At 46.9% G+C, this 23,409-nt stretch overlaps 1 protein-coding gene across 1 annotated transcript; it reads left to right on the forward strand.

The window, feature by feature from the left end:
• Window positions 1-3,364: 3,364 nt before the first annotated feature.
• LOC120044800 (double C2-like domain-containing protein beta) lies at window positions 3,365-23,177 on the forward strand. Its single transcript, XM_038989473.1, has 14 exons — window positions 3,365-3,887; window positions 3,973-3,977; window positions 6,285-6,522; window positions 6,657-6,869; window positions 7,065-7,229; window positions 12,266-12,345; window positions 12,676-12,750; window positions 13,196-13,305; window positions 13,973-14,099; window positions 19,244-19,300; window positions 22,227-22,375; window positions 22,523-22,604; window positions 22,741-22,837; window positions 23,041-23,177. Exons 1-14 carry the CDS (start codon window positions 3,365-3,367, stop codon window positions 23,175-23,177), a joined length of 2,058 nt encoding a protein of 685 aa, XP_038845401.1.
• Window positions 23,178-23,409: the final 232 nt, after the last annotated feature.

The raw sequence follows: 23,409 nt of genomic DNA on the forward strand, positions 1-23,409 counted from the left end.
GGAGGGGAGAGGGGTTGAATGTAGCTGGAGGTGAGTATATAACCATGGTAGTGTGATAGTGTGTGTCAGGGTAGGAGGGTGTCAGTGAAGCTGATGTAATGTCATGTCGTGTGTGTTCTGTACACGGAGCTACTGTGGGCAGGACTCACCTCTTTAGAACATCGTCTGTAATCCTTGTAACCAAGTCAAGGGGACCTTGTCATACTGTTCATGAGACATCAAGCCATTCGAAGGCTGCCACCACAGATATTACAAAATATACTCATCTCTTCTTCTCTCCATCTGCACCATTCTATGGTTGTAGACTGATGTCATACAGTGTGTGTGTGCGTGTAAGTGCGTGCGTGTGTGTCTGTGATGACACATGGGGTGAGAGTGTCACGCCATTCTTGAACATTCCTTATCTCCCTGACCCCTCCCCTGACTTCGCCCCCTCAACCCACCAATGTCACACAAACACACGCATGCATGCATGCACACACACACGGTGACAGCAATCAGTCATGTTGCCATGCCGCCGGCGGTCACAGCAACCCCTGACATTTCCAATCATCAGGGAGAGAACATTTGTGACAGTACAGAAAGAGTAGAGAGGAGAGAGGGGGAGGAGAGAAAGATGGAGGGGAGAGAATGAGTAGGAAAGAGAGAGAGAAAGTGAGAAACACACATCAGAAGTCAACTGTCGCCTCTGGAGTGATCTGTACTCAGGGTTCAATACTACTGTGCATTACTCAGGGTTCAATACCCTGCTATCAGGAACTGAAAATGCCTCTAGATGTTTTCACTGAACAAGGAAACAGAGGCACACATCATTATCATCGGCTAGATTAGAGCACTGTCAAGTAGAATATCTACAGCAGTGTATCCTTTAGGTCAGTGTGTTTCAGTGTTTGCTGCGGGTCACCAGGATCAGGGTTGAGACAGACAGGACTGATGCATCTGTAACGAGTTAAGTTCACTCCACAGCTAGCTTGAAATGTCGCCGATGGAGCTAACTAATTGGTACCTTTTGTATAGCTCAATCAGTTGGTATGCTGTCAAGGAGGACGTTAACGTGTGTCTGCGAGCAGAGGTTCACTGGTTTGAGCCCGGTATGGGGATAGGGCAGCGTTTCCCAAATGAGGGGTCGCGACCCTGATCCTGGTGACCCGCAGCAAATACACTGATTTGAAAATGGTGTCTTGAGGAAAACCTCTGAATAAAAACAATAATGGCTCTTGGTTCATAGAATATTATGACCTCAAAACTGAAAGATAAGTCTCTCAGGAACATGTATGTCTTCTGTTTCCCTCTACAATGACCACAAAGCCTCATTAGAACAGAGTGGAGGGGACGAGACCAGGCGCTAAATCAGGGCGGCATTTTCTGAGCTAAACTGACCAAGACGCACCTCTAACAACAACACATAAAACCTCACATAATTCTGCCTAAAAACAATGTCAATTTCTCTCAACCAGTGGCATATGTGCTTTTTAGGTGAGAGCTGATGCCGCCCTGTGATAAGCAGTGCCCACTTTGTCTAAGGCAGGGGTGCTAAATATTTTGCTTGTCCATTCCCAGCGCACCTCTCCAGGTTCCAGGTTCTGTTGGAGAGACGCATCGCTGCGGCGATCCACCAATGTTCCGTCCAAAAAAAATTCTAACATAAATCATGTAGCAGATCTAGGATATGTGAAATAATATGTGGCCTCCTGAGTGGCGCAGTGGTCTAAGACACTGCATCGCAGTGCTAGCTGTGCCACTAGAGATCCGTGAGTCCAGGCTCTGTTGCAGCCGGCCGCAACCGGGAGACCCATGGGACGGCGCACAATTGTCCCAGAGTCATCCGGGTTAGGGGAGGGTTTGGCCGGCAGGGATGTTCTTGTCCCATCGCGCACTAGCAACTCCTGTGGCGGGCCGGGTGCAATGCACGCTGACACGGTCGCCAGGTGTACAGTGTTTCCTCCGACACATTGGTGTGACTTGGCTGGGTTGTGTTTCGGAGGACGCACGGCTCTCGACCTTCGCCTCTCCCAAGTCCAGCGATGGGACAAGACTGTAACTACCAATTGGATACGACGAAATTGGAGAGAAAAGGGGTAAAAGAAAAGAAATGTCTATGTGACCTTTTCTGTAGCCTAGAGGCTGGAGATAAAATGGATGACAATGTAATGAGACAGACACTTTTTACATCATGCAGGTTTCTCCCATCAAATAGCCTAACCTACAGTAAATGGCGCTCAATCAAATAAAACATTTGCTGTCATGTTATCAAACAACATATCCTAAAAACAGGACAGGTGAAAGTAGAATGGACACTATGGAATGGACCATAACAACTGTTGGCCAGGAGTTTCACCCCATTGTCATGATCAGTGGTTTCAAATTTGTATCCATACATTTTTTTGGACAAGCTGATTATAGCGAAAAATAACATACTTCTGCATTTCCCACTGTGTCAACACATTGCAAATATGCTCGCGATAACTCCTGATAAAGTTGGGTAGCTGATATTCAGAGCATAAATAGCCAAATTGATTAGTCACAGGAATCAGGACTAATAAAGCCAGTCCAATGGCCTGTTTAACAAACAGTGGGCCTGCCACATGGATGGGCATTCATTAAATTCCATTACGGCGACATGGTAGGCTACACCACAGTAAACATGAGCCAACATCTTTTGGACGTCTTTTTTTTGTGTTTTATAAACGGTAGGATTACCACGTAGATGGGCATTCATAAAATGATTTAACAGGCAGTACTGTAGGCTACACCTCAGTAAGCACGGACCGACACCGAAGCCTTTTGGACATCTTTTTTTGGTGCAGTCCGGACTAGTCTTGATTTCCACATCCACGGACATTGGTTTTTGGTCTTGTCTGGACCAAATCTGATGTTAAGTACTGTTGACCGGCAAATTATACCGGTGTGTCCGTTCCTTGAGTGTGTCCCCGCTCCGTCTGTCAGGTCAGTCAGCAGGATGTACCAGCATGGTGGAGGTCATGGAGGAGGTCCTCAGGAGGTGGCGCTAACAGACGAAGAGAAGGAGATCATCAACAGTGTTCTGGCTCGGGCTGAGACCATAGAGGCCATGGAGCAGGAGAGGATCGGGTGAGACAGACAGAGAGAGAGAGCGGGGAACGAGAACGAGAGAGAAATAGAAAACTGTGTGTGCGTGTGTGTATGTGTGTGTGTGTGTGTGTGTGTGTGTGTGTGTGCATACTGTGTGATCTCTCCTCTCTAGGCGGTTAGCGACCTTTCTGGACAGTGTGTGTGTGTGTGTGTGTGTGTGTGTGTGTGTGTGTGTGTGTGTGTGTGTGTGTGTGTGTGTGTGTGTGTGTGTGTGTGTGTGTACTGCAGGCGTTTTGCCACTAGGTTGGACAGTATGAAGAAGACGGCGTGTGGAGATGGTCAGTCTCGTTGTCTGCTGTGTGGAGAGACGTTTGGACAGCAGGGAGTCACCTCTGTACTCTGTTCCCACTGCAAGAAGGTAACAAACACACCTACCTACAGAGACTACTACAACACATTGACTGGACCCGCAGGGGTAAACTACTGTATCTCCTGTATCTCCTGTATCTCCTGTAACTCCTGTAACTCCTGTATCTCCTGTAACTCCTTTATCTCCTGTAACTCCTATAACTCCTGTAACTCCTGTAACTCCTGTATCTCCTGTAACTCCTTTATCTCCTGTAACTCCTATAACTCCTGTAACTCCTGTATCTCCTGTAACTCCTGTATCTCCTGTAACTCCTGTAACTCCTGTATCTCCTGTATCTCCTGTAACTTCTTTATCTCCTGTAACTCCTATAACTCCTGTAACTCCTATAACTCCTGTAACTCCTGTAACTCCTTTATCTCCTGTATCTCCTGTAACTCCTGTAACTCCTGTAACTCCTGTATCTCCTGTAACTCCTTTATCTCCTGTAATTCCTTTATCTCCTGTAACTTCTATAACTCCTGTAACTCCTGTATCTCCTATAATTCCTGTAGCTCCTGTAACTCCTGTATCTCCTGTATCTCCTGTAACTCCTTTATCTCCTGTAACTCCTGTAACTCCTGTAACTCCTGTAACTCCTGTATCTCCTGTGACTCCTTTATCTCCTGTATCTCCTGTGACTCCTTTATCTCCTGTATCTCCTCTAACTCCTGTAACCAGTGGTGGAAAAAGTACCAAATGTTCATACTTGAGTAAAAGTAAAGATACCTTAAAAGAAAATGACTCAAGTAAAAGTTAAAGTCACCCAGTAAAACACTACTTGAGTAAAAGTCTTTGGTTTTAAATATACTTAAGTATCAAAAGTTGGCCTCCCGAGTGGGGCAGTGGTCTAAGGCACTGCATTGCAGTGCTAGCTGGGCCACTAGAGTCCAGGCTCTGTCGCAGCCGGCCGAGACCAGGAGACCCATGGGGCGGCGCACAATTGACCCAGCATCGTCCGGGTTAGGGGAGGGTTTGGCCGGTAGGGATGTCCTTGTCCCATCGCGCACTAGCAACTCCTGTGGCGGGCCGGGCGCAGTGCACGCTGACACGGTCGCCAGGTGTACGGTGTTTCCTCCGACACATTGGTGCAGCTGGCTTCCGGGTTAAGTGGGCATTGTGTCAAGAAGCAGTGCGGCTTGGTTGGGTTGTGTTTCGGAGGACACACAGCTCTCGACCTTCGCCTCTCCTGAGTCCATACAGGAGTTGCAGCGATGAGACAAGGCTGTAACTACTGATTGGATACCACGAAGTTGAGGAGAAAAAGGGGTAAAAAATAAATAAACAAATTAATAATAATAAGTATCAAAAGTAAATGTAATTGCTCAAATATACCTAACTATAAAAAGTAAAAGTATAAATCACTTCAAATTCCTTATATTAACCAAACCAGATGGCACCATTTTCTTGTTTTTTAAACAGATAGCCAAGGGCACACTCCAACACTCAGAAATCCTTTACAAACGAAGCATGTGTGTTTAGTGAGTCCACAAGATCAAAGGCAGTAGGGATGACCAGGGATGTTCTCTTGATAAGTGTGTGAATTAGAAAATGATCCTGTCCTGCTAAGCATTCAAAATGTAATGAGTACTTTTGGGTGCCAGGGAAAATGTATTTAGTAAAAAGTACATCATTGTCTTTAAGAATGTAGTGAAGTAAAAGTAAAATATATAAATAGTTAAGTTAAGTACAGATACCCAAAACAACTACTTAAGTAGTACTTTAAAGTATTTTTACTTAAGTATTTTACACCACTGCCTGTAACTAGTGTAAGTCATTATTTTGTTAATTTCTTTTGTTCTACTTTCTAGTTCTTGTTACTTAGAGATGATCCTGTCTGTACATTCACTATATGAACTGTAAAATTGTGTGTGTACCTGCACTGCCTCAAGAGACCTGTGTGTGTGTGTGTGTGTGTGTGTGTGTGTGTGTGTGTGTGTGTGTGTGTGTGTGTGTGTGCGTGTGCGTGTGCGTGTGTGTGTGTGTGTGCGTGTGCGTGTGCGCGTGTGTGTTTCTGCCTCCAGCACATGTGCAGTAAGTGTGGGATTCAGAACAGCCGTTCGTCATCTCCAGTATGGGTCTGTAGGATCTGCAGTGAACATCAAGAGGTGAGGTGGAAAGAGAGGGTAAGAGAGAGAGAGGAAAGAGAGAGACAGGATAGAAGTGAGAGGAGAGGCATGAGGGGCAGAGGGGGGGGGGGGGGGACAAGGGGAGAGTGATGAGGGGAGGAAAGAAGGGGTGGAGAGACAGTAGCTTTAATCATTTTAATAATAATTCGCAGTACCCTCTAATTATCCTCCATTGAATATTCCCTCTTATGAGAAATGATTGTGGTTGTTTGTCCCTTCAGAATCTAAATGGAGAGACAGATGGAGAGAGAAGGGGAGAGAGAGGAAGATAAGGGGTAGAGAGAGAAGGAGGAAGATACGGGGTAAAAGAGAGAAGGGTGGAGAGAGGAAGAGAGAGAAGGGTGGAGAGTGTAAGAGAGTGAAGGGGTAGACGAGAGAGAAGGAGAGAGATGAGGGTTCAGCTGGTTCAGTCACAACGTTTCAGACCCTTTAATTAAATGATTCTACTTGTCAATCAATGTGCGATAACTCATCTGCTAAGCACGCTACCCCACCCCCTCCATCTCATTTTCTCTGTCTCTCTCCATCTCATTTTCTCTGTCTCTCTCCATCTCATTTTCTCTCTCTTTCCATCTAATTCTCTCCCTCTCCATCTCTCTCTCGCTGTCTCTCCCGAGATCTCTCTCTCACTCTTTCTCTACATCTCTTCCCTCTCTCTCTCTTTCTCTGTGTCTCTCCATCTCTCGTTCTATGTCTAGATGTTGAAGCGTTCTGGAGCATGGTTCTTTAAGGGCCAACCCCAGCAAGTCCTCCCTGCTCCCCTGCCCATCTCCAGGCCCAGAGGGACAGGTACAGAGAGCCCCCGTACCCAGACCCCTACCCATGCCCATCACCAGCCCAGTGCCCAGTCCAGCTACCAGCCAAACCCTGGTGCAGAGGACTACACAGAGCGGCAGGAGCAGCAGGATAACTACTACTCCAACATACAAAACCAAGGTGAGCAGTGGAAACAAGCATTTCCATTTCACTACTAGTTGGACTTGTATGAGAGGTAAAAGCAAAAGCTTTTAGTTTGTCTCAGATGTTGGGTATCGAGGACATATATATTTCAAAATGTCATCTTGTCTCAGAGCCCACTGATGAGCCCCCGTACTCCAGTTCAGAGCAACAGGACCCAGAGGGCAATAGCTCTGCTCAGACACTAGAGGGTGTTGCTGAGGCCCAGGTTAGCCCTGCCGTGGTGGAGGAGGTGGTGAAGATGGAAAGACAGTTAGGCTCCAGACCTCCCACAGCCAGAGGAAGAGAGAACCCACCAGCTCCAGCTGACACAGTCACAGCACAGGGTATGATTAAAGGGACATTTCACCCAAATTACAAAATTACATCTGTGTTGCCTTACCCTCTCTGAAAGCAGTCAATGGATAAGAAGAAACAACTTTGGTTTTGTTAACCTACCAATTGCCACCAACGACTAACTTGCATAATCCCTTCTACTTTGAAATTGAGACTGGCTAGATATCTGTATTTCTCTTCTTCAGCCCCTGCACCACAGAAGAGCAGATACCCACAGCAGAGAGAGGAGAGAGCGCCACCTCTAGTCAGGGAGGAGAAACCCACTCCTGCCCCCAAACCCAGCATGGCACCACGCACAGGCCCCGCTCCCAACGAAGACAATGACAACGAATACGACTCTGATGAATCCAGTAAGTGAGTGTGTGTGTGTGTGTGTGTGTGTGTTTGGTTTTACTATCCTTGTGGGGACCAGATAGTAAAACAAGGAAAATTCGGACAAGTGGGGAATGTCCCCACAAGGAAAAAGGCTATTTTAGGCTTAGAGGTTAGGTTAAGGGTTAAAATGATGGTTAGAGTTAGAAATAGGGTTAGGGGTTTGGGGTTAAGGTTTAGGGTTAGGTTTAGGGGTTAGAGGGGTGCGTGCATAGTCCCCTCCTGTACTCCCTGTTCACCCACGAATGTGTGGCCGTAAACGACTTCTACACCATCATTAAGTTTGCTGACGACACAATGGTGGTTGGCTTGATCACCGACGACGAGACAGCCTATAGGGAGGCAGTGTGGTGCCAGTGTGGTGCCAGGACAACAACCTTTCCCTCAACGTCAGCAAGACAAGGGAGCTGATAGTGGACTACAGGAAATGGAGGGCTGAGCCCCCCCCTCATTAACATTGACGTGGCTGTAGTGGCGCGGGTCGAGAGCTTCACATTCCTCGGTGTCCACATCACTAAGGTCCTATCATGGTCCAAACACACCAACACAGTCGTGAAGAGGGCACGAAAACGCCTCTTCCCCGTCAGGAGGCTGAAAAGATTTGGCATGGGCCCTCAAATCCTCAAAAAGTTCTACAGCTGCACCTTTGAGAGCTGCACCACCGCTTGGTATGGCAACTGCAAGGCACCCGACCGCAAGGTGCTACAGAGAGTGCTGAGTACGGCCCAGTACATCACTGGGGCTGAACTCCCTGCCATCCAGGACCTCTATACCAGGCGGTGTCAGTGGAAGGGCCTAAAAATTGTCAAAGACTCCAGCCACCCAAGTCATAGACTGTTCTCTCTGCTGCCACACGGCAATCGATAATTTCAATAAGCATTTTTCTACGGCTGGCCATGCTTTCCACTACCCCGGCCAACATCTCAGCACCCCCTGCAGCAACTTGCCCCCCCCCCCCCGCTTCTCCTTCACCCAAATCCAGACAGCTGATGTTCTGAAAGAGCTGCAAAATCTGGATCCCAACAAATCACCTGGGCTAGACAATCTGGACCCTTTCTTTCTAAAATTATCCGCCGAAATTGTTGCAACACCTATTACTAGCCTGTTCAACCTCTCTTTTGTATCGTCTGAGATCCCCAAAGATTGGAAAGCTGCCGCGGTCACCCCACTCTTCAAAGAGGGAGACACTCTAGACCTAAACTGTTGTAGACCTATATCCATCCTGCCCTGCCTTTGTAAAATCTTTGAAAGCCAAGTTAACAAACAGATCACCGACCATTTCGAATCCCACCATACCTTCTCCACTATGCAATCTGGTTTCCAAGCTGGTCACGGGTACACCTCAGCCACGCTCAAGGTCCTAAACGATATCATAACCACCATCGATAAAAGACAACACTGTGCAGCCGTCTTCATCGACCTGGCCAAGGCTTTCGACTGTCAATCATGGCATTCTTATCGACAGACTCAATAGCCTTGGCTTCTCAAATGACTGCCTCGCCTGGTTCACCAACTACTTCTCAGATAGAGTTCAGTGTGTCGAATCGGAGGGCCTGTTGTCCGGACCTCTGGCAGTCTCTATAGGGATGCCACAGGGTTCAATTCTCGGGCCGACTCTTTTCTCTGTATACATCAATGATGTCGCTCTTGCTGCTAGTGATTATCTGATCCACCTCTACGCAGACGACACCATTTTGTATACATCTGGCCCTTCTTTGTGCTAACAAACCTCCAAACGAGCTTCAACGCCATACAACTCTCCTTCCGTGGCCTCCAACTACTTTTAAATGCAAGTAAAACTAAGTGCATGCTCTTCAACCGATCGCTGCCCGCACCCTCCCGCCCGACTAGCATCACTACTCTGGACGGTTCTGATCTAGAATGTGTGGACAACTACAAATACCTAGGTGTCTGGTTAGACTGTAAACTCTCCTTCCAGACTCACATAAAGCATCTCCAATCCAAAATTAAATCTAGAATCGGCTTCCTATTTCGCAACAAAGCCTCCTTCCAAACATACCCTCATAAAACTGACTATCCTACCGATCCTTGACTTCGGCGATGTCATTTACAAAATAGCCCCCAACACTCTACTCAGCAAACTGGATGTAGTCATCACAGTGCCATCCGTTTTGTCACCAAAGCCCCATATACTACCCACCACTACGACCTGTATGCTCTCGTTGGCTGGCCCTCACTACATATCCGTCGCCAAACCCACTGGCTCCAGGTCATCTATACGTCTTTGCTAGGTAAAGCCCCGCCTTATCTCAGCTCACTGGTCACCATAGCAGCACCCACCCGTAGCACACGCTCCAGCAGATATATTGCACTGGTCATCCCCAAAGCCAGCACTTCCTTTGGCCGCCTTTCCTTCCAGTTCTCTGCTGCCAATGACTGGGACGAATTGCAAAAATCTCTGAAGCTGGAGTCTTATATTTCCCTCTCTAACTTTAAGATTCAACTGTCACAGCAGCTTACCGATTACTGTACCTGTACACAGCCAATCTGTAAATAGCACACCCAACTACCTCATCCACATATTATTACTTACCCTCTTGCTCTTTTGCACCCCAGTATCTCTTCTTGCACATCATCATCTGCACATCTATCACTCCAGTATTAATGCTAAATTGTAATTATTTTGTCTCTATGGACTATTTATTGTCTACCTCCCTACTCTTCTACATTTGCACACACTGTACATAGATTTTTCTATTGTGTTATTGACTGTACATTTGTTTATGTGTAACTCTGTGTTGTTGTTTTTGTCACACTGCTTTGCTTTATCTTGGCCAGGTCGCAGTTGTTAATGAGAACTTGTTCTCAACTGGCCTACCTGGTTAAATAAAGGTGGGGGAAAAAAAAAAAAAAAAGCTGTATCGAAGTATGGAACCAACAGGACACTAAACAGCTTCTACCCACAAGCCATAAGACTGCTAAAGCATTGACCTTTTTGTCCTAACTCTTTTGACACATCACATACGCTGCTGCTACTATTTATTATATATCCTGTTGCCTAGTCCCTTTACCCCAACCTACAGTGCATTCGGAAAGTATTCAGATCCCTTGACTTTTTCCACATTTTGTTACGTTGCAGCCTTATTCTAAAAATTGATTTTTTAAAAATCCCTTCATCAATCTACACACAAAACCCCATTATGACAATGCAAAAACAATGTTTTTACAATTTTTTGCAAACGTGTAAATTTTTTGGGGAAATATCACATTTATAGTTGATGTCGGAAGTTTACATACACTTAGGTTAGAGTCATTAAAACTTGTTTTTCAACCACTCCACACATTACTTGTTAACAAACTATAGTTCTGGCAAGTCGGTTAGGACGTCTACTTTGTGCATGACACAAGTCATTTTTCCAACAATTCACTGTATCACAATTACAGTGGGTCAAAAATTTACATACACTAAGTTGACTCTGCCTTTATAGCTTGGAAAATTACAGAAAATGATGTCATGGCTTTAGAAGCTTCTGATAGGCTAATTGACATAATTTGAGTCAATTGGAGGTGTACCTGTGGATGTATTTCAAGGCCTACCTTCAAACTCAGTGCCTCTTTGCTTGACATCATGGGAAAATCAAAAGAAATCAGCCAAGACCTCAGGAAAAAAATTGTAGACCTCCACAAGTCTGGTTCATCCTTGGGAGAAATTTCCAAATGTCTGAAGGTACCACGTTCATCTGTACAAACAATAGTATGCAAGTATAAACACCATGGGACCACGCAGCTGTCATACCGCTCAGGAAGGAGACGCGTTCTGTCTCCTAGAGATGAACGTGCTTTGGTGAGAAAAGTGCAAATCAATCCCAGAACAACAGCAAAGGAACTTGTGAAGATACTGAAGGTGTATGTAAACTTCCGACTTCAACTGTAGGTATTCAGACCCTTTCCTCAGTACTTTGTTAAAGCATGTTTGGCAGCGATTACAGCCGTGCGTCTTCTTGGGTATGACGCTACAAGGCACAGCTGTATTTGGGGAGTTTCTCCCATTCTTCTCTGCAGATCCTCTCAAGGTCTGTCAGGTTGGATGGAGAGTGGCACTGCACAGCTATTTTCGGGTCTCTCCAGAGATGTTCAATCGGATTCAAGTCCAGGCTCTGGCTTGGCCACTCAAGGGCATTCAGAGACTTGTGCTTAGGGTCGTTGTCCTGTAGGAAGGTGAACCTTCGCCCCAGTCTGAGGTCATGAGTGATCTGGAGCAGGTTTTCATCAAGGATCTCTCTGTACTGCTCTGTTCATCTTTCCTGATTAGGAAACAATCCTGGTTAGTTTCCCAGTCACTTCTGCTGAAAAGCATCCCCACAGCATGATGTTGCCACCACCATGCTTCACCGTAGGGATGGTGCCAGCTTTCCTCCAGACGTGACGCTTGGCATTCAGGCCAAAGAGTTCAATCTTGGTTTCATCAGACCAGAGAATCTTGTTTCTCATGCTCTGAGAGTCCTTTAGGTGCCTTTTGGCAAATTTCAAGTGGGCTGTCATGTGCCTTTTACTGGGAAGTGGCTTCCGTCTGGCCACTCTACTACCATAAAGGCCTGATTGGAGTGTTGCAGAGATGGTTGTCCTTCTGGAAGTTTCTCCCATCTCCACAGAGGAACTCTGGAGCTCTGTCAGAGTGAATATCGGGTTCTTGGTCACCTACCTGACAAAGGCCCTTCTCCCCTGATTGCTCAGTTTGGCCAGGCAGCCAGCTCTAGGAAGAGTCTTGGTGGTTCAAAACTTCTTCCATTTAAGAATAATGGAGGCCATTGTGTTCTTTGGGACCGTCAATGCTGCAGACATTTTACCGTTCCCCAGATCTGTGCCTAGACACAATCCTGTCTCAGAGCTCTACGGACAATTCCTTTGCGTAGAATAACCATAAAATACACGTGTTCTAATGTACACACACTCTCCCTCTCTCTGTGGTTCTGTTATTCCCTCTCCCTATCTCTTTGTTGGTAGCAGAAACCAATCTGACTTTCTTTTGTCATTATTTTGTTCTGTCCATCAGCCACGCTGGGGTTGCTGGAGTTCATTCTGCATTATGAACAGGGGAACAACACGCTGCACTGCAACATAGTCAAAGCCAAGGTAAAAACACACACACGACACGGTGTATACGCATACACAGTACCAGTCAAAATTCTGGACACACCTACTCAAACCAGGGTTTTTCCATTATTTTTACTATTTTCTACATTGTAGAATAATAGTGAAGACATCAAAACTATAAAATAACACATATGGAATCATGTAGTAACCAAAAAAGTGTTAAACAAATATACATACTGTATATTTTAGATTTGAGATTCTTCAAAGTAGCCACCCTTTGCCTTGATGACATCTTGCTCTCGCTTTCTCTCACTCTCCCTCTCTCCCTCTCTCCCTCTCTCCCTCCCTCTCTCTCTCTCTTTCTCACAGGGTTTAAAGCCGATGGACTCTAACGGACTAGCAGACCCCTACGTCAAGCTGCACCTCTTACCTGGAGCCAGTAAGGTAACTTCAACACTTCTGGTTTCCTATAATCTTGTCTTTGTGTTGTAGCCCTGGTTTGATGTATTTTTTTATTGAGATAGCACTGTGAAGAGGAGACAGGAAAACTAGGAGAGTTTGCATGTTAGAAGGGCATGGGTCGAATTCGAACCCTATACCGACTCTGGTAGCTTAGGCTGTACATCTGTGCTGGGATCTTTAACCACTGGACCACACAGTAGGCCTGTACTCCTGCTTCCTGTTGACACATACGTTCCCCTGGTGAAGTAATCATGTACTGTATATCTATTAATCTTCTCTCCACAGTCTAACTTTTAGACAGTCTAGAAGTGAAAGTGAAAATAAGAAAAATCTTTCCCTCTCTCTGTCTCTCTCCATTTATCTCCCTTTGTCTCCTGCTCTATTTCTTCCCCTGTCTCTCCCCTCCCCCTCTCCCCGTTTCCTCCAGTCTAACAAGCTGCGTACTAAGACCCTGAAGGGCACTCTGAACCCAGTGTGGAATGAGACTCTGGTGTACCATGGTATCACTGATGACGACATGCAGCGCAAAACACTACGGTAATAACAGCCTCAACCATACCACTACTGGATATACTGTATGAGTGACCCACTGGGCCATCTGAAATGATTCGGAAATTATTCCATTTAAAATTCAATGAAAATGTTTACATTGATATTGGCCCAGTTTTGTTCAGTGGCTCTCCATTTAAATTAGTACGATTTCCCAGAGCTAAAGGGAAAAAAGAGAATAAAAACTGTTCTGTGATGCAAGAAGAGAGTAAGAGAATAAAACTCCTCTTCCTGGGCCTCCCGAGTGGCGCAGCGGTCGTCACTACAGCCTGCGACATCACCACAGCCTGGGGTTCGATCCCAGGCTGTGTCACAACCGGCCGTGACCAGGAGTCCCATAGGGTGGCGCACAATTGGCCCAGCGTCGTCTGGGTTAGGAGAGGGTTTGGCCGGGGGGGCTTTACTTGGCTCATCGCGCTCTAGCGACTCCTTGTGGAGGGCCGGGCGCCTGCAAGCTGTTGTCAGTTGAACAGTGTTTCCTCCGACACATTGGTGCAGCTGGTTTCTGGGTTAAGCGAGCAGGTGTTAAGAAGCATGACTCGACTTTCGCCTCTCCCAAGCCCATTGGAGAGTTGCAGCGATGAGACAAGATCGCAATTGGGGAGAAAAAGGGGGTAAAATAATAAGAGATTAAAACTCCTCTTCCTTCTTCCAGGCTGTCGGTGAGTGATATGGACAAGTTTGGACACAATGAGTTCATAGGAGAGACGCGTGTTGCTCTGAAGAAACTCAAAGCCAACCAGATGAAGAACTACAGCGTCTGTCTAGAGAGGGTGGTCCAGGTAGGAACTACAACAGTGTGTATCTAGAGAGGGTGGTCCAGGTAGGAACTACAACAGTGTGTGTCTAGAGAGGGTGGTCCAGGTAGGAACTACAACAGCGTGTGTCTAGAGAGGGTGGTCCAGGTAGGAACTACAACAGCGTGTGTCTAGAGAGGGTGGTCCAGGTAGGAACTACAACAGCGTGTGTCTAGAGAGGGGGGTCCAGGTAGGAACTACAACAGTTTGTGTCTAGAGAGGGTGGTCCAGGTAGGAACTACAACAGTGTGTGTCTAGAGAGGGTGGTCCAGGTAGGAACTACAACAGCGTGTGTCTAGAGAGGGTGGTCCAGGTAGGAACTACAACAGTGTGTGTCTAGAGAGGGTGGTCCAGGTAGGAACTACAACAGTGTGTGTCTAGAGAGGGTGGTCCAGGTAGGAACTACAACAGTGTGTGTCTAGAGAGGGTGGTCCAGGTAGGAACTACAACAGTGTGTGTCTAGAGAGGGTGGTCCAGGTAGGAACTACAACAGTGTGTGTCTAGAGAGGGTGGTCCAGGTAGGAACTACAACAGTGTGTGTCTAGAGAGGGTGGTCCAGGTAGGAACTACAACAGTGTGTGTCTAGAGAGGGTGGTCCAGGCAGGAACTACAACAGTTTGTGTCTAGAGAGGGTGGTCCAGGTAGGAACTACAACAGTGTGTGTCTAGAGAGGGTGGTCCAGGTAGGAACTACAACAGCGTGTGTCTAGAGAGGGTGGTCCAGGTAGGAACTACAACAGCGTGTGTCTGGAGAGGGTGGTCCAGGTAGGAACTACAACAGAGTGTGTCTAGAGAGGGTGGTCCAGGTAGGAACTACAACAGTGTGTGTCTAGAGAGGGTGGTCCAGGTAGGAACTACAACAGCGTGTGTCTGGAGAGGGTGGTCCAGGTAGGAACTACAACAGAGTGTGTCTAGAGAGGGTGGTCCAGGTAGGAACTACAACAGTGTGTGTCTAGAGAGGGTGGTCCAGGTAGGAACTACAACAGTGTGTGTCTAGAGAGGGTGGTCCAGGTAGGAACTACAACAGTGTGTGTCTAGAGAGGGTGGTCCAGGTAGGAACTACAACAGTGTGTGTCTAGAGAGGGTGGTCCAGGTAGGAACTACAACAGTGTGTGTCTAGAGAGGGTGGTCCAGGTAGGAACTACAACAGTGTGTGTCTAGAGAGGGTGGTCCAGGTAGGAACTACAACAGCGTGTGTCTAGAGAGGGTGGTCCAGGTAGGAACTACAACAGCGTGTGTCTGGAGAGGGTGGTCCAGGTAGGAACTACAACAGAGTGTGTCTAGAGAGGGTGGTCCAGGTAGGAACTACAACAGTGTGTGTCTAGAGAGGGTGGTCCAGGTAGGAACTACAACAGTGTGTGTCTAGAGAGGGTGGTCCAGGTAGGAACTACAACAGCGTGTGTCTGGAGAGGGTGGTCCAGGTAGGAACTACAACAGAGTGTGTCTAGAGAGGGTGGTCCAGGTAGGAACTACAACAGTGTGTGTCTAGAGAGGGTGGTCCAGGTAGGAACTACAACAGCGTGTGTCTAGAGAGGGTGGTCCAGGTAGGAACTACAACAGCGTGTGTCTGGAGAGGGTGGTCCAGGTAGGAACTACAACAGTGTGTGTCTAGAGAGGGTGGTCCAGGTAGGAACTACAACAGTGTGTGTCTAGAGAGGGTGGTCCAGGTAGGAACTACAACAGTGTGTGTCTAGAGAGGGTGGTCCAGGTAGGAACTACAACAGTGTGTGTCTAGAGAGGGTGGTCCAGGTAGGAACTACAACAGTGTGTGTCTAGAGAGGGTGGTCCAGGTAGGAACTACAACAGTGTGTGTCTAGAGAGGGTGGTCCAGGTAGGAACTACAACAGTGTGTGTCTAGAGAGGGTGGTCCAGGCAGGAACTACAACAGTTTGTGTCTAGAGAGGGTGGTCCAGGTAGGAACTACAACAGTGTGTGTCTGGAGAGGGTGGTCCAGGTAGGAACTACAACAGTGTGTGTCTAGAGAGGGTGGTCCAGGTAGGAACTACAACAGTGTGTGTCTAGAGAGGGTGGTCCAGGTAGGAACTACAACAGTGTGTGTCTGGAGAGGGTGGTCCAGGTAGGAACTACAACAGTGTGTGTCTAGAGAGGGTGGTCCAGGTAGGAACTACAACAGTGTGTGTCTAGAGAGGGTGGTCCAGGTAGGAACTACAACAGTGTGTGTCTAGAGAGGGTGGTCCAGGTAGGAACTACAACAGCGTGTGTCTAGAGAGGGTGGTCCAGGTAGGAACTATAACAGTGTGTGTCTAGAGAGGGTGGTCCAGGTAGGAACTACAACAGCGTGTGTCTAGAGAGGGTGGTCCAGGTAGGAACTACAACAGTGTGTGTCTGGAGAGGGTGGTCCAGGTAGGAACTACAACAGTGTGTGTCTAGAGAGGGTGGTCCAGGTAGGAACTACAACAGTGTGTGTCTAGAGAGGGTGGTCCAGGTAGGAACTACAACAGTGTGTGTCTGGAGAGGGTGGTCCAGGTAGGAACTACAACAGTGTGTGTCTAGAGAGGGTGGTCCAGGTAGGAACTACAACAGTGTGTGTCTAGAGAGGGTGGTCCAGGTAGGAACTACAACAGTGTGTGTCTAGAGAGGGTGGTCCAGGCAGGAACTACAACAGTTTGTGTCTAGAGAGGGTGGTCCAGGTAGGAACTACAACAGTGTGTGTCTAGAGAGGGTGGTCCAGGTAGGAACTACAACAGTTTGTGTCTAGAGAGGGTGGTCCAGGTAGGAACTACAACAGTGTGTGTCTAGAGAGGGTGGTCCAGGTAGGAACTACAACAGCGTGTGTCTAGAGAGGGTGGTCCAGGTAGGAACTACAACAGCGTGTGTCTAGAGAGGGTGGTCCAGGTAGGAACTACAACAGCGTGTGTCTAGAGAGGGGGGTCCAGGTAGGAACTACAACAGCGTGTGTCTAGAGAGGGTGGTCCAGGTAGGAACTACAACAGCGTGTGTCTAGAGAGGGTGGTCCAGGTAGGAACTACAACAGTGTGTGTCTAGAGAGGGTGGTCCAGGTAGGAACTACAACAGTGTGTGTCTAGAGAGGGTGGTCCAGGTAGGAACTACAACAGTGTGTGTCTAGAGAGGGTGGTCCAGGTAGGAACTACAACAGTGTGTCTAGAGAGGGTGGTCCAGGTAGGAACTACAACAGTGTGTGTCTAGAGAGGGTGGTCCAGGTAGGAACTACAACAGTGTGTGTCTAGAGAGGGTGGTCCAGGTAGGAACTACAACAGTGTGTGTCTAGAGAGGGTGGTCCAGGTAGGAACTACAACAGTGTGTGTCTAGAGAGGGTGGTCCAGGTAGGAACTACAACAGTGTGTGTCTAGAGAGGGTGGTCCAGGTAGGAACTACAACAGTGTGTGTCTAGAGAGGGTGGTCCAGGTAGGAACTACAACAGTTTGTGTCTAGAGAGGGTGAACCAGGTAGGAACTACAACAGTGTGTGTCTAGAGAGGGTGGTCCAGGTAGGAACTACAACAGTGTGTGTCTAGAGAGGGTGGTCCAGGTAGGAACTAAAACAGTGTGTGTCTGGAGAGGGTGGTCCAGGTAGGAACTACAACAGTGTGTGTCTAGAGAGGGTGGTCCAGGTAGGAACTACAACAGTGTGTGTCTAGAGAGGGTGGTCCAGGTAGGAACTACAACAGTGTGTGTCTGGAGAGGGTGGTCCAGGTAGGAACTACAACAGTGTGTGTCTAGAGAGGGTGGTCCAGGTAGGAACTACAACAGTGTGTGTCTAGAGAGGGTGGTCCAGGTAGGAACTACAACAGTGTGTGTCTAGAGAGGGTGGTCCAGGTAGGAACTACAACAGCGTGTGTCTAGAGAGGGTGGTCCAGGTAGGAACTACAACAGTGTGTGTCTAGAGAGGGTGGTCCAGGTAGGAACTACAACAGCGTGTGTCTAGAGAGGGTGGTCCAGGTAGGAACTACAACAGTGTGTGTCTGGAGAGGGTGGTCCAGGTAGGAACTACAACAGTGTGTGTCTAGAGAGGGTGGTCCAGGTAGGAACTACAACAGTGTGTGTCTAGAGAGGGTGGTCCAGGTAGGAACTACAACAGTGTGTGTCTAGAGAGGGTGGTCCAGGTAGGAACTACAACAGTGTGTGTCTAGAGAGGGTGGTCCAGGTAGGAACTACAACAGTGTGTGTCTAGAGAGGGTGGTCCAGGTAGGAACTACAACAGTGTGTGTCTAGAGAGGGTGGTCCAGGTAGGAACTACAACAGTGTGTGTCTAGAGAGGGTGGTCCAGGCAGGAACTACAACAGTTTGTGTCTAGAGAGGGTGGTCCAGGTAGGAACTACAACAGTGTGTGTCTGGAGAGGGTGGTCCAGGTAGGAACTACAACAGTGTGTGTCTAGAGAGGGTGGTCCAGGTAGGAACTACAACAGTGTGTGTCTAGAGAGGATGGTCCAGGTAGGAACTACAACAGTGTGTGTCTAGAGAGGGTGGTCCAGGTAGGAACTACAACAGTGTGTGTCTAGAGAGGGTGGTCCAGGTAGGAACTACAACAGTGTGTGTCTAGAGAGGGTGGTCCAGGTAGGAACTACAACAGTGTGTGTCTAGAGAGGGTGGTCCAGGTAGGAACTACAACAGCGTCTGTTTAGAGAGGGTGGTCCAGGTAGGAACTACAACAGCGTGTGTCTAGAGAGCGTGGTCCAGGTAGGAACTACAACAGCGTCTGTTTAGAGAGGGTGGTCCAGGTAAGAACTACAACAGCGTGTGTCTAGAGAGGGTGGTCCAGGTAGGAACTACAACAGCGTCTGTTTAGAGAGGGTGGTCCAGGTAAGAACTACAACAGCGTCTGTCTAGAGAGGGTGGTCCAGGTAGGAACTACAACAGCGTCTGTCTAGAGAGGGTGGTCCAGGTAGGAACTACAACAGCGTCTGTCTAGAGAGGGTGGTCCAGGTAGGAACTACAACAGCGTCTGTTTAGAGAGGGTGGTCCAGGTAGGAACTACAACAGCGTCTGTTTAGAGAGGGTGGTCCAGGTAGGAACTACAACAGTGTGTGTCCATAAGTGCATGCATGTCTGGAGACGGTTGTCTAACCACTGAACCACTTGTGCATTGGGGATCCAACTGTTAATAATACTGATAGAAGTGATCTCACCCCCACACTCCCTCCTGTCCCAGGTGAAGAAGTTAGGCACAGGAGGCTCAGCCCGGGGCATGGCTCTCTACGAGGAGGAGGTAAGACTCACCTGAGACAGGATTCACACCTGACACAGTACTCAGGGTTTACACTTGACGTTCATACCTAAGATTTACACCTGAATGCATAGTCACTTTACCCCTACCTACATGTACAGTCGTGGCCAAAAGTTTTGAGAATTACACAAATATTAATTTTCACAAAGTCTGCTGCCTCAGTTTGTATGATGGCAATTTGCATATACTCCAGAATGTTATGAAGAGTGATCAGATGAATTCCAATTAATTGCAAAGTCCCTCTTTGCCATGCAAATGAACTGAATCCCCCCAAAAACATTTCCACTGCATTTCAGCCCTGCCACAAAAGGACCAGATGACATCATGTCAGTGATTCTCTCGTTAACACAGGTGTGAGTGTTGACGAGGACAAGGCTGGAGATCACTCTGTCATGCTGATTGAGTTCGAATAACAGACTGGAAGCTTCAAAAGGAGGGTGGTGCTTGGAATCATTGTTCTTCCTCTGTCAATCATGGTTACCTGCAAGGAAACACGTGCCGTCATCATTGCTTTGCACAAAAAGGGCTTCACAGGAAAGGATATTGCTGCTAGTAAGATTGCACCTAAATCAACCATTTATCGGATCATCAAGAACTTCAAGGACAGCGGTTCAATTGTTGTGAAGAAAGCTTCAGGGCGCCCAAGAAATCCAGCAAGTGCCAGGACCGTCTCCTAAAGTTGATTCAGCTGCGGGATCGGGGCACCACCAGTACAGAGCTTGCTCAGGTATGGCAGCAGGCAGGTGTGAGTGCATCTGCACGCACAGTGAGGCGAAGACTTTTGGAGGATGGTCTGGTGTCAAGAAGGGCAGCAAAGAAGCCACTTCTCTCCAGGATAGACATCAGGGACAGACTGATATTCTGCAAAAAGTACAGGGATTGGACTTCTGAGGACTGGGGTAAAGTCATTTTCTCTGATGAATCCCCTTTCCGATTGTTTGGGGCATCCGGAAAAAAGCTTGTCCGGAGAAGACAAGGTGAGCGCTACCATCAGTCCTGTGTCATGCCAACAGTAAAGCATCCTGAGACCATTCATGTGTGGGGTTGCTTCTCAGCCAAGGGAGTGGGCTCACTCACAATTTTGCCTAAGAACACAGTCATGAATAAAGAATGGTACCGACACATCCTCCGAGAGCAACTTCTCCCAACCATCCAGGAACAGTTTGGTGACGAACAATGCCTTTTCCAGCATGATGGAGCACCTTGACATAAGGCAAAAGTGATAACTAAGTGGCTCGGGGAACAAAACATCGATATTTTGGGTCCATGGCCAGGAAACTCTCCAGACCTTAATCCCATTGAGAACTTGTGGTCAATCCTCAAGAGGCGGGTGGACAAACAAAAACCCACAAATTCTGACAAACTCCAAGCATTGATTATGCAAGAATGGGCTGCCATCAGTCAGGATATGGCCCAGAAGTTAATTGACAGCATGCCAGGGCGGATTGCAGAGGTCTTGAAAAAGAAGGGTCAACACTGCAAATATTGACTCTTTGCATCAACTTCATGTAATTGTCAATAAAAGCCTTTGACACTTATGAAATGCTTGTAATTATACTTCAGTATTCGATAGTAACATCTGACAAAAATACCTAAAGACACTGAAGCAGCAAACTTATTTGAAGCAGCAAACTCACAAATTAATATTTGTGTCGTTCTCAAAACTTTCGGCCACAACTGTACAAATTACCTCGACTAACCTGTATCCCCGCACATTGACTCAGTACCGGTACCCCCTTTTAATAGCCTCATTATTGGTATTTTATTGTGTTACTTTTTTAAATACATTTTTTACTTTTGTTTATTTAGTAAATATTTTCTTAAAACTGCATTGTTGGTTAAGGGCTTGTAAGTAAGCATATCACAGTAAAGTCTACACCTGTTGTATTCGGCGCATGTGACAAATACAATTTGATTTGATTTTGACACTCAGGGTTTACACTTGACGTTCACACCTGACACAGTACTCAGGGTTTACACTTGATGTTCACACCTAAGATCTACACCTGACACAGTACTCAGGGTTTACACTTGATGTTCACACCTAAGATCTACACCTGACACAGTACTCAGGGTTTACACTTGATGTTCACACCTAAGATCTACACCTGACACAGTACTCAGGGTTTACACTTGATGTTCACACCTAAGATCTACACCTGACACAGTACTCAGGGTTTACACTTGATGTTCACACCTAAGATCTACACCTGACACAGTACTCAGGGTTTACACTTGATGTTCACACCTAAGATCTACACCTGACACAGTACTCAGGGTTTACACTTGATGTTCACACCTAAGATCTACACCTGACACAGTACTCAGGGTTTACACTTGATGTTCACACCTAAGATAGTAGCTGAATGTTGATGTCATCTGCATGATTTATTTCTTTCCATTCTTGACACACACGGGAAACTGTTGAGCATGAAAAACCCAGCAGCGTTGCAGTGCTTGACACAAACCGGTGCGTCTGGCACCTACTACCATACCCTGTTCAAAGGCACTTAAATATGTTGTCTTGCCTATTCACCCTCTGAATGGCACACATACACAATCCATGTCTCAATTGTCTCAAGGCTTAAAAATCCTTCTTTAACCTGTCTCCTCCCTTTCATCTATACTGATTGAAGTAGATTTAACAGGTGACATCAATAAGGGATCATAGCTTTCACCTGGATTCACCTGGTCAGTCTATGTCATGGAAATAGCAGGTGTTCTTAATGTTTTGTCCACTCAGTGTACATGACTGACCAGGTGAATACATGACCAGTAGCAGAGAGATTATATCTATACATACTGTACATGACTGTAAATCTCTATGGGGGAAATTCTTATGGTAGTGAATGTAAATGTACTTGTAAACCTTTTTGTGTGTGTGTTCATGCCTGTGTGTGTCCTACAGGTAAAGGAGGATGAAGCAGAGGAGAGGGGTCGTATCCTGGTCTCTTTAACCTACAGCACCCAGAAGGGTCGTCTGATAGTGGGAGTGGTGCGCTGTGCTCACCTGGCAGCTATGGACTCTAATGGATACTCAGACCCCTTCGTCAAGATGTACATGTTCTAACATACCTCTCAACGTGACGGATTATGTTTCTTCTCTCTAATATCTCTTTTTCCTACAGCAGTAAAATATTGATGGATGGATGAATTGATTGATTGGTTTATTGATTGATTCTTTCCTGTGATTGTGACCTGCAGCTGCCTGAAACCAGACATGGGGAAGAAAGCCAAGAACAAGACCCAGATCAAGAAGAAGACCCTCAACCCAGAGTTCAATGAGGTTAGTGTCCCCTCCATATCTGTCTCTAACAGCACAATATCAGGTTCAAGGCCATTGTTTTATTAATACAGAGTCAAATGGAAGTCTGTGTCTATGCACTGAGAAATGGAGTGTGATGTCTGAAGTTGTGTTGCAGGAGTTCAGCTATGAGATCAAACATGGTGAGCTGGCCAAGAAGAGCCTGGACATCTCAGTCTGGGACTATGACATGGGAACCTCCAACGATTTCATTGGTGAGTTGGGACTATAACATGGGCACACCCAGCGTTTTTCATTGGTGAGTTGAGAAATCCAACAATTTAATTGGTGAGTTCAGTTGAGATGGCATAATGAATGTACGTGTAGTTACTGATTTTTATATTTAACAAACAATATTGTGCAGTTTTTAAGCCGACTTCAAAATAATATATTTAAAAACCTTCTTATCTCCCTCCAGGAGGATGCCAGCTGGGCATCACAGCCAAGGGGGAGTGTCTGAAGCACTGGTATGAATGTCTCAAGAACAAAGACAAGAAGATCGAGCGCTGGCACGTCCTCCTAAATGACAACACCGTCAAAGACACGGACGACTGAGAGACGTCCTCGTCCTCCTCCTCCCTTGTCTTCCTCTTCCTCCCATTTCCTCTTCCTCCTCCTCCCTCCTAAATAGCGGTTTCTAATTTCCTCTTAAATATAATATTTTGTCTTCCAATTGTTTTCAAATGTATTTAAATTGTAAAGTATTTTTGTCTAATGTTTTCGTGATGTGTCGGAACCCAGGAAGACAAGCTGTCTCCATTGGCGTCGGCAAATGGGATCCTAATAA

The sequence above is a fragment of the Salvelinus namaycush genome, chromosome 3, assembly GCF_016432855.1.
Source record: "Salvelinus namaycush isolate Seneca chromosome 3, SaNama_1.0, whole genome shotgun sequence".
In the NCBI taxonomy this organism is placed as follows: domain Eukaryota; kingdom Metazoa; phylum Chordata; class Actinopteri; order Salmoniformes; family Salmonidae; genus Salvelinus; species Salvelinus namaycush.